This window comes from Notothenia rossii (assembly GCF_949606895.1).
Source record: "Notothenia rossii genome assembly, chromosome: 10".
NCBI lineage: Eukaryota > Metazoa > Chordata > Actinopteri > Perciformes > Nototheniidae > Notothenia > Notothenia rossii.
Genome location: NC_136908.1, coordinates 46,026,410 through 46,037,890, shown reverse-complemented (window position 1 = coordinate 46,037,890; position 11,481 = coordinate 46,026,410). Strand labels below are relative to the sequence as shown.

General features: G+C 39.1%; 1 protein-coding gene across 2 annotated transcripts in view; it reads left to right on the top strand.

Moving 5' to 3' along the window:
• The first annotated feature begins 24 nt into the window (after positions 1 to 24).
• Positions 25 to 11,481, top strand: part of cacna2d4a (calcium channel, voltage-dependent, alpha 2/delta subunit 4a) — a 91,085-nt gene continuing 79,628 nt past the window's right edge. Inside the window, exons 1-8 of one of the 2 annotated variants that reach the window (XM_079653925.1) lie at positions 25 to 177; positions 1,012 to 1,072; positions 1,922 to 2,072; positions 2,927 to 3,001; positions 5,431 to 5,520; positions 5,680 to 5,793; positions 5,943 to 6,021; positions 7,000 to 7,133. In XM_079653925.1, coding sequence (XP_079510051.1) covers positions 72 to 177; positions 1,012 to 1,072; positions 1,922 to 2,072; positions 2,927 to 3,001; positions 5,431 to 5,520; positions 5,680 to 5,793; positions 5,943 to 6,021; positions 7,000 to 7,133 — 810 coding nt within the window. In that variant the 5' untranslated portion in view covers positions 25 to 71. The remainder of the gene's footprint in view (positions 178 to 1,011; positions 1,073 to 1,921; positions 2,073 to 2,926; positions 3,002 to 5,430; positions 5,521 to 5,679; positions 5,794 to 5,942; positions 6,022 to 6,999; positions 7,134 to 11,481) is intronic. The other variant, XM_079653926.1, reaches the window with a different exon arrangement.

The following is an 11,481-nucleotide window of genomic DNA, read 5'->3' as shown; positions in this document are numbered from 1 at the left end:
ATGCCAGCAATACATTCATATTATTCTTTCTTTCTCTTTCTGTAGATACAGATATTGTGAACGGAGCCTACATGTCTGAGGCTCTGAATGACGTGTTCATTGATAACTTCAAGAAAGATCCAACTCTCACGTGGCAGTACTTTGGCAGCGCGACAGGCTTCTTTAGGCTCTACCCAGGTGCATAAATCCTACATCAGACCCAGATTCCTTTATTTGTTCCGCACTGAGGAGATTTACATTATAACAACAGCAGAAGTATAGAGCAGATAAAGTGAAAAGAATAATCGTACATATAAAAACAAAAACAGATAAGTACACCATGGTAGAAAGAGTAGCAGTATATAAAAACAAAAAAACAAAACAAAGTGACCATATCAAATTGAAGAGGTTGCTGGTACTGTTTGCAGATTGTACTGTTTGGCTGTTGTTCAATTATGATGACAGCTTGGCCATCACTCTCCTGTCCCCCACCTCCTCCTACATTCTGGACACCTTGCATGCTTCCCAAAGTGTTTTCACTTGCACATTTCTCCAGTGTCAGCACAGTGTTGAGACAACAAGAACAGAGGTGTAGATAAACATTCAGCTACACAAGCTAAACAGCATACTTAGACAGCAACTGATGATGCAGGAAGCTGCCTGTCAGACCTGATGACTCAGTTTAGCTACATATGACTGCAGCTGAGTTATCTCCTGTGTGTGTGTGTGTGTGTGTGTGTGTGTGTGTGTGTGTGTGTGTGTGTGTGTGTGTGTGTGTGTGTGTGTGTGTGTGTGTGTGTGTGTGTGTGTGTGAGTGTGTGTGTGTGTGTGTGTGTGTGTGTGTGTGTGTGTGTGTGTGTGTGTGTGTGTGTGTGTGTGTGTGTGTGTGTGTGTGTGTGTGTGTGTGTGTGTGTGTGTGTGTGTGTGTGTGTGTGTGTGTGTGTGTGTATCCATTTGTTCATCTGTCTGCCCAACCAGGCAGCCAAGCAGAAGTTCTGAGTGTTCCTTTGCTAAATCTGTCTCTGTCTCCAGGGATCCAGTGGATTCCAGATGAAAATGGTGTTGTCACCTTTGATTGCAGGAACAGAAACTGGTAAAGCTATATTACAACCCACATCAGTTCCTTATTGATGCTTTTTAAAGTGTTTTATCTTTCTGTATAGAATGCAAGTGCAAGATAGTGCTTCTTTGAGGAATAACAGAAGAACCATAACAGCTCAGAAAGCCCTGTTATTGGCACTGACACTCCAAGCCAGCAGCCATTGGGTGCCATTAACATCTATGGCTGACCATCAGCTGTAGATTCTTCAGTGTGTCTGGATAGTTGGAACCAGTCTGCCCGACTCAACCACTGTTCTGCAAATTGAGCCTATTAAATCAGCTGCACATGCAAACAAGTATTTCTGAGTGGTATTCTAGCCTCCTGAATCAGTGTATTTAACAGTTTATTCTTTTTTGACCTACTTATTAGTAACTGTAAATAATTTAACAATGAATGCAGTGAATGGATAAAACAGGTTCCTAATGGGTTACTTTCTTGCAGCAGATATTTTCACTTGTAAAGTCTAACACACAGGTGTCACTTATGAATCTAACAATAGCTCTGTGACTGTGTCAATGAGCACATGTAGATTACCCATTGTACATTTTATTATTCACACTTTTGGCTTTTCTGTAGCATTTTAAAATGTCTTCCCTGTAAAAGGTATATCTATTGAATAACAAATTGGAAAATATTACTGCTCAGTGACAGTAAATCAAGTTCTAGGAACAATCCAGTTTTATGTTTCACAGAACATAAAAGGATAAGGCTCAAAAATAAGTACTTCTCTCTGCTGTTAAATAACAGAGTCTCTGTTCATGACTGAATGTTATTCGATTCACTTAATAATGAATATAAAGTGTTTACTGCTTCCTACCTCACCTCTCTGTCTCCTTGTAGGTATATCCAGGCAGCCTCATCACCTAAAGATGTAGTAATCGTGGTGGATGTGAGTGGCAGTATGAAGGGACTAAGACTGACCATAGCCAAACACACCATCAATACTATACTGGACACACTGGGAGAAAACGACTTTGTTAACATCATTGCAGTGAGTCTCACACACACAATCATAAAAAACCCAGACACACTTGAGCGGCCTGACGTTGAGATTAACACACATAAATACATAATAAATTCAAATACAGGTGCAGTACAGAGACTGTGGCAAAATCCACAGAAGTAGACACAACAGGCACAAATACACACTCGATGTATTTACTTCCAGTGACATCAAAGCTTCAAAATCCATTCGGATTTGAGGTTTTTCAGGATTTTGGCTGAATGTAGCGCTACAACTACATATCAGCGTAATAAGCATGGTTTATCCTGGTATTACTTTGTGTGTAATCATACGCCTCTTGCAAATCCGCTGCCCTTAAGCTCTTTTTACACAGAATTTAAAGCTGACCATGCAGCAAATGTTTGCTAGTGTAGACATCCTCAGTCAGAAAAAGGGTTTGAATCCCATTGTTATGTTAGGAATTACATAATGTAAGCTGATTTTGGATTTGACTTGACTTATGTCATTGGAAATATTAAAGGGAATTACAAATGTTCTTCTTTTAACACTAAAATCTATCTAACAATACAACAAACAATAGAACTCCAGGAAGTGAAAAGAAAATGTTATTCCATACCTTAATAATTATACTATAATAATTGAAAGCTGTCATATATGTATATACAGTATTAAAAGTTAAAGTAATTTCTGGGTTACAGAATCACACGTTGGCTTTATTATATAACTGTACCAAAGTTAAAGGATTTTGTGATATTGAGGAATTGATTGATTTGAAGGTTGTAAAACTTCAAAACTCTTAACCATCATCTGTTGGAAAATGTATCATGTTGACATCATGTGGATTTATTATTTTGGCTTACATATTGTGCTTCCATCTCCAGTACAGTGACTATGTTCGCTACGTGGAGCCCTGCTTCAAGGGCACGCTGGTACAAGCTGATCTGGATAACAGAGAGGTAACACACAAACACACACACACACACACACAGAGAGAGAGAGAGGGAAAACCTAGACAGTAGATTCACTTAGCCTAAGATAACCTATTAATTGTAGGCTCAGCTGCAATCTCACTAATCCACTAAAGACAGTACAGAATTTACGTTTTCATGACATCATAATAGTTAAGACATCACAATGAGAGGGAGAGAGAGAGAGAGAGAGAGAGAGAGAGAAAACCTAGACAGCTAATTGATTCACTTAACCTAAAATAAGCTATTAATTGTAGGCTGCTATCTCACTAATCCACTAAAGACGGTACAGAATTTAAGTTTTCATGACATAACATCACATGTGTGATTGTTTTTGTATTATTTGACATTAACTTTAACTATATATTTATTTGTTGTTCCTTTCTTCTCTTTTCTTTTCTCTTTACTATTATCTGAAAAGCGTCTTTGAGCACCTGTAAAAGCGCTAACAAATTAAATCTATTATTATTATCATTATTATCACAGCAGTTAAGACATCACAATGAGCGCACGTTTTATCATTTCAACCTGTTTCTTTCTTAAAATTATTAATCCATCAACACCTATTAATGTTAATGTGTGTTGAAAGTACTCGGCCTCATTTTAAGATAGATATTTCTTCTTCTTTGTTCCAACTCGTCATTCGGTTTCATTCCTCATCTCACATTGTTAAGCCCCAAAGACCCCTTCGGCGGGTCTTTTTTTTCTTTTTTCACGACACTCTGTCTCAGGGCATCTTAATATTTAAAGACCTATTAATGTCTTGTACCAGATTAACGGGAAGAATCTTAGCTAACTGACGATACAAACCATTTTTACCAGAACAAAACACAAGTCTCATAAGAAGCATCTAAATGACCCTTGACAGAAAAATGCTAACGCACTTTGGCACAGAACTCAAGATAAAGATACCCTTATTACTTATCGACCAAGAGATATGGAAAATCCACCCAAATGACCCCAGAAGTGTTTTTTTTATGCTAAATCTCTCTAAAAATGTCAAATTTCACTTGTTTTGCATCAATCTTGATAGAGGGTACTTATTATATGTTGTAGTTTGGATTCCTAAAGCTTTTAGTCTACCATCCCATCATTCAAGGGTGGTTTTCACTATAAGTTATTTTTTATTTTTTTGGACGGACACAATCATTTAAATTTTTTTACTGTGTTCAATCTGAATTTACTTTAAAATAAAAACATCTTTATTGATTCTGACACTTCTACATCCAACTCACAGGTGTAACCTTGCTTTGAGAAAAAATATAATTAATTTAACCCTTTTAGAAGGGAAGATATGGTCATTTGTTCTGGGAATGTCATTTTCGAGCCTGAGACCTGAAAAACAGCTTAACAGGTTAAAATAATTATCTTTCTCAAAGCTATGGCATTTTTGCTTACATCTCACTCTCTTTGTTGTATTTACAAGTGCAAAACCATTATTATCTCATTGTTTCACTGCTCTTTGTTTTCCTTTTCTTCTCCATCATCTGTTCTCCTGTTTTTTTCATATACCAACACCTGCTCAGTCTCTCTCTGTGTTTGTGTGAGTGTGAGATATGTGTTGGATGTGTGCCCTACTTTCACTCCCCTTCACATTACGGCAGATCAGGTGAGGTCGCTGGCCACTGACAATTTTAAGTAGGTCACATGACCCGTCAACTTGGGATATGATTGGTTTAATACCTAGAGAGGCAGGCTGTAACAGACTGGGCTTACAGATGTTAGCTGACACACATGAACTCTTATTTTACAAGAAGACAATCCTCGGCTTTGTTGCTTGTGTAACACAATTGTTATCGGAGATGTACATTCCCCCAAAACTCATGGTTATTACAGAATACAAATTAAAAAGAAACATGCTGTGCAGGGATCTACGTTTAGTTATTTAATTATGTAATTAAATTATAAAATAAATGCAACCAAAATGTTGGTGAACACAAAGAGTGTTTATTTTTGTAGGTTTAAAAAGGTAGCTTATTATCTGTAACCTAACAGTTTTCAAAAGCAACCCAGTTTTAATGAAACATCTTTGTTAAATTTGCAGCAATAATTAGAGTAATGATTTACAGTTTGCTTGTATTTCTTCAAGGGAATATAACATTCTGTCAAGAGCCCCCTCTATATGCGGTCTGCATGGTAGTAGAACCCAAAACAATGTGGTTGTCAGAGTGTCTCTGTGTGTGTGCGTGTGTGCGTGTGGATATTCACTAATCCTGATAACCTTTTAACCTCCTGGTCAGTGTGTCAGAGAGCCGGGGATTATCCGTCCTTGAGGCTTCACACTTTCACTCACTTCCTCATAAACTCTGTTTCCATGTCGTTCTGTCATTACCTGCATTTACCTGCAGGATTACATCGTTGACTAAGTGACAGTGTCTATTAATGTATTTATCTGTTGTTGTTTTTTCTCTCTGCAGCATTTCAAGCTTTTGGTTGATGAACTTCATGTCAAAGGCGAGGGCAAAGTGAAAATTGCGATGAAGGAGTCTTTTAAGATCCTCAACGAGGTTTGTGCCTCTGCCAGGTCTTAACCATATATAGCGTTGATAGCAGTGTAAAATAAGTTCATTTGTGTATGACTGTCTGACTACACAGTTCACAGGTCTGCATCAGCTGATTTCTACAGTACAAATATCCAATGTCAAGTACATTGTGTGTGTGTTTAGGTTGCAGCATTGGGCCAGGGCAGCCTGTGTAACCAGGCCATCATGCTGATAACAGACGGAGCCATGGAGGACTTCCAGGATGTTTTTGAAGAGTTCAACTGGCCAGAACGACGGGTATGACACACAAATACAAACACAAGCAGGATCAACTGCAAGCACAGTGAAATGTGCTGTGAGCACACAAACACGACGCCTTGACAGTTTGTATTTAATCAAAGCTGTGTGGGGTAACATTCTCACTTAATCCTTTATTTCCTCTCCAGGTTCGAGTGTTCACCTATCTGATTGGCCGAGAGATGACATTTGCTGACAATGTTAAATGGATTGCCTGCAACAACAAGGGTAAAATGAGGATGAATCAGTAGCCATATGGTCAAAAGAATCTGCGTTTTGGACGTAATCTTTGCGAGGTTGAATCCCTGGTTGTGCCTCAAACCTGTGGATAGGAAGTTTGGGTTATTTCAGCAACAAAAAATAGACTAATGGTGTAAACTACTGCAATCACTTGCTAAGTCTTAAATGAAACAGAAAGAAAGGAGGTCTGTTGTTGTCGGCCCTCTGTGGGGTCCCCAGGTGGTTCTGTATGGGACATCAGGTGCTGCCCTCTTGTGAATTACATGGGGTCATGCAGCAGCTCAGACCTGAAAATAATCACTTTATCCTGCTCTGTGCACATCAAAGATCCCTGACTAAATACCTGATTATCAGCACAGATACTCTGTAAACACATCCCTTGCCAAAAAATATCGTTTTTGCATGTGTCTCTGTGTTTAATGGTAACAGGTGCAATCCCTTCTGGTGCACACACTCCCTTCTGCAAACAACTAAATATCTGTCATTGATAGACAGGCATGTTTTATGTTACACTGCTTGAAAACCTATAAACAGCTTCCCTTTTGCTTTTTAATATGGCTTAATAAATGATATTCACAGAAAAACTCTTGGGGAGAATAACAAATGGGAGAAAGGTTGCACACATTCACATATTCATATCTGGCAGTGCTTCAGTAGCCTGTTGTCATCGAGCAGCTTCACTGCATGTATCCCATTGACGTCATTGTAGAAATGACACAAACCTCAGACTAAGCCAAGCTTTACAAAAATTCAAAAGCACATTCATACTGATAGGAGACTCAAACAGTTTTTTTTCATTTAAAAAGCTTAGAGTATTTGGGAATAAAAGGTTTTTGAAGTCGGATAAATTAGTTTGCTGCACGAAATGTAATAGGCCAGAAGCAGAAAGATAAATATAGTATGGTTTCTTTGCTACATTTTATGGATCCTAATTTTTCGGTGTACATGTATTTGTGTGTTCTGCAGGTTACTACACACACGTCTCCACGCTGGCTGATGTCCAGGAAAACGTTATGGAGTATCTCCATGTTCTGAGCCGGCCAATGGTCATCAACCACGATCACGACATCATCTGGACTGAGGCCTATATGGACAGTGTGGTCAGTCTGCCTCTCCCAATATCAGTGTGCCTGCTGCGCAACATACACTGATCTATATTACATAAGAATATAAATAAGTAATGCGGTTTTATTATTTTATGATAATAAAATGGCTGTATCTCAAAATATACAAAGAGCTAAATAATGTTTTTGATCCATAAACTCATAACAATTTGATCATAGATATGCACAATAAGCAGTGTGAAAAATAATATGGAAGTACTTACTACTTAATAAGTACTTACTAAGTAGGTAAGTACAGCAAAAAATCTTATTTAGAATGTACTTAGGCCTACATTCTAAATAAGATTTGTTTATGTTCAAGTGCATCTATTTTTCCTCCTTATTTTCCATTATCTGTTTTCATCTGTAAATTGTGGCATATGTTTTCACTGCCATTTCATGCTTGTTGTCCTTGTCCATCTTCACATTCAGCTCCCGACCACAAAAGAGGTAATCATACAAAGAGCTTTAATGTTTAAGACTTCCTTTTCTTTAGCTTTAGCTAGTGTTAGTCGTAAAAAATACAGCATATTTTCTGTAATGTATTGTCTCGGTTATGGGATTCGTTTTGTATCATAAAGATAAAGCAACGCTTTCACAGAATAAAACAAAACTATGAGTTTAAAAGAAAAAAAAACTGAGTCAAGCAGAATCAAATAAATTTCAAAAATAAAACTATAAGTTGCAAACAAATCATTTGTGTAATCATGTAAACTATAAGTCTTTTTTCTTTGTTTTAACATAGGTTTTTGTTTGCAGTTCTTGTTTCTTCTTTCTCAATGATCAGACTTTTGCTCTTCCTGCAGCTTTCTCGTTTGCGCTCCCTCATTTTTGGTTTCACATTTTTTTTGACACAAACCTCCCAGGTGGGCGGGACTTTCAGGGGTGTGTCCCCATTGGCTACTCAGTTTTTGAGTGACAGCCCACTACACCACAGTTCATACAGTGCAACTCATGCAGCAAACTCCGGAGTCCACTCGGCCACGTTATTGTTGGTGTCTCCTGGGGAGTTTTCATGAAAATATCGGACTTATCTTATGGATTGCTGTGCATTAGACTTGTGTTGTGTAGTTTATACTTTATTCCAACTTTGAATATGTAGCGTGAGACATTTCTGCAGCACGTTATATCAGTCACCAATGTGGTTAGCTAGCTATATTCACGGAGAGAAATCACACACAACCATCATCTCTTTGGTCGGAGTTCACAAGACCGTTTATTGTGCGCATGCTCGCAACAGCATCCCAGTGTGCCCAGTGTGCACGCAGGCAACACATGTTCCAAATGTAACTAATGTGATTGGCTTAACATGGCTTTGTCATATAACTAAATATGCTCAACACTCCCACTCAAAGACATGTGTATAGCTCTCTATAATGGTAAATAAAACCAAAAATACAAAACTCAAAAAAAATAAAACATTTGGCATACTGGCAGTGTTCTTAAGACTTCAAAACATTTACATCTGCCAGTTCACATTACTCTCCAAACAAATATCCCTTGAAACTCTCAAACTTAGCCTTTGTCACTGGCTTGGTAAAGACATCCGCTACCATGTTTGCAGTAGGACAGTATTCTATACATATTTTCCCTTCTGTGTGTGCAGACCGTACAAAGTGATACTTTATGTCAATATGTTTGCTTCTCTGTCTGCATACTGGGTTCTTAGATAAAGCTATCGCCCCCTGGTTGTCCTCATATATCTTGACTGGTACATGCTGGCTACAACTATCTATTCCTCTTAGTAGTTGTACAAGGTACATACTCTCTTGAGTAGTGGCTGCTAGTGCCATATACTCAGCTTCGCAGGTGGATAATGCCACCGTTGGCTGTTTCCTGCTCTTCCACGATATAACTGGACCATTCTCAGTTAAGCTGAAACAGTATCCAGTTGTGCTCCTCCTATCATCCCTATCGGCTGCCCAATCAGCATCACTGTACCCCTCCAGCTTTAGAACGCTTTCCTCACATTTCTGGTAGTGTAGCTCTTGATCTATAGTACCCTTTAAGTACCTCAGTAGGTGTTTGGCTGTAGCCCAATGCTGCTGCTTTGGTTCTGCTAGGTATTGAGATAGTTTACTAACCACCCAGCTCAGGTCAGGTCTAGTACATGTCATAATGTATATCAAGCTACCTACTATCTCTCGGTATCCTGTTGAATCAATCACTTCACCCTCACTGTCAAAGTTTAACTTTTGCTCACATGGGGTGGATCTCGGTTTGCATTCAGACATTCCAAATTTTGCTAACATCTTCTCTATATGTCTCTTTTGAGTCATTTTGATCTCTCCATCACTCTGTCTGAAATCGATACCCAGGAAGTGTTTAAGTGGACCCATATCCTTCATCTTAAAACTTTTGTTCAACATTTCTTTGACATCAGTGAGTAAGGTGTTGTCACTCGCTGCTATGATTAAGTCATCCACCCATACTAACAGAATCACTTTCTCATTCTCAGTATTTCTGCTGTAGACACAATGATCAGCATCATTTTGCACAAAACCGTTCTCTGTAAGGTGATCATGCAGTAACATGTTCCAGTTACGTCCGGACTGTTTTAAACCATACAATGACTTGTTTAGTTTACACACTAAGTGTTCCCCTGTTTTTGATTTGATTTCAAAACCTTCCGGCTGCTCCATATATACCTCACAGTCGATTGGAGCATGGAGGTAAGCAGTCTTCACATCCATTTGGTGTAAAGTAAGATCCTCCTGTACAGCCACCTGCATTAATGCTCGTACAGAGGTCATGTTGGCTGTTGGTGAAAAGGTCTCTTTATAATCAATCCCTTCAACTTGACTATACCCCTTTGCAACATATCTGGCTTTACAAATCTCAGATCCATCTGGGCTCTCTTTCACTGCATATACCCAGCGACCTCCCACTGCTTGTTTGCCTCTTGGCAGTGGAGTCAGAGTGAAAGTTTCATTCTCGGTCAAAGAATTAATCTCCTCTTTCATCGCATCAGCCCACATTTTTGACTTCTTAGAGTCCATTGCCTCTTTAAGTGTATTAGGTACACCATAAGCTACTCTGTAGAAATAATCTACATTCTCACTTTCGTCACCATCACACTCAGCTTTACACTGGTACTCCTTAAAGTATTCTGGAGCCTTTCTCTGTCTCGTAGGGTATCTCCTTTCTCCCTCTTCTCTCTCAGTACTATCTATCTGGGTAGGACCTGCCTCAGCAGTCTCTTCACCACTGGACTCTTTACGCTCCTTAGGCTGTCCCTGTACCTGGTTGACTCTCTTTGGTGGTGTATCTGCATAACTCTCAAAGTCTTCCCCCATGTCACAATCTGTCTGAGTCTGTCTATCTGCGCTACCTTTGGTGATGAATTTCACCAGCCTATGTTTTAGGACTTTTCCTGTCTCAGGATAATACACATTGTATGCTGGACTGTATTTGTCATAGCCTACAAGGATCCCCTTTTCACATCTAGAATCCAGCTTCTTTTTATCCTGCTTATATACATAGCATTCAGAGCCAAATATCCTCATGTTAGATAGGTTAGGTGTTTTTCCTGTGAAAACACAGTAAGGTGTCTGCTCTAGCCGCTTACTGTAGCACCTGTTGCGGATTTGAGCTGCTGTCTGTACAGCATATGTCCATAATTGCTTTGGGAGGTTACTCTCCAATAGCATGCATCGTGACATCTCAAATAAGGTTCTCCAACCTCTTTCGGCAGTTCCATTCTGATGAGGTGAGTAGGGTGCACTCTTCTCATGCCTTATCCCGTTACTCCTAAGTAGAGACTGGAACTCTTGTCCCGTAAACTCTGTGCCGTTATCAGACCTTATGCACTTTATCTTTCCATATGGCGCTACATCTGCTATGAATTTTTCAGTAGCTTTTGTCGCGTCACTCTTTGCTTTGATAAAGTATGGAAAAATCATCCCACTGTAATCATCAGTAAATGCTATTGCATATCTGTACCCATCTTTATCTGCTGGTTCTATACGACCGCATAGGTCTGTGTGAACTAGCTCTAACACAGTTGTAGCTTTAGCATCTGCATGCCTGTTTCTGCTTTGTGTAAATTTGCCCTGTGTGCATATTTCACAGTTTTGATTGGACATGTCATGTTTCCCTTTTATAGACATCCCTTCAACCACCTTCTCTAATTTTGCAACATCATCAAAATTGCAATGACCAAGTATCCTATGCCACGTTTGAATGTCATGACACCCATACATTTCATCAACATTTTCATCCTCTACTGTGCTTAGGTAATACAGCCTACCATACACGTCCATTTTGAACTTGGTACCATTCTTGTTGACCAGCCAGTCATTACCGTCCTTGAAGTGGACCTCAGCTCCGTTGGCTGTCGCTGCTT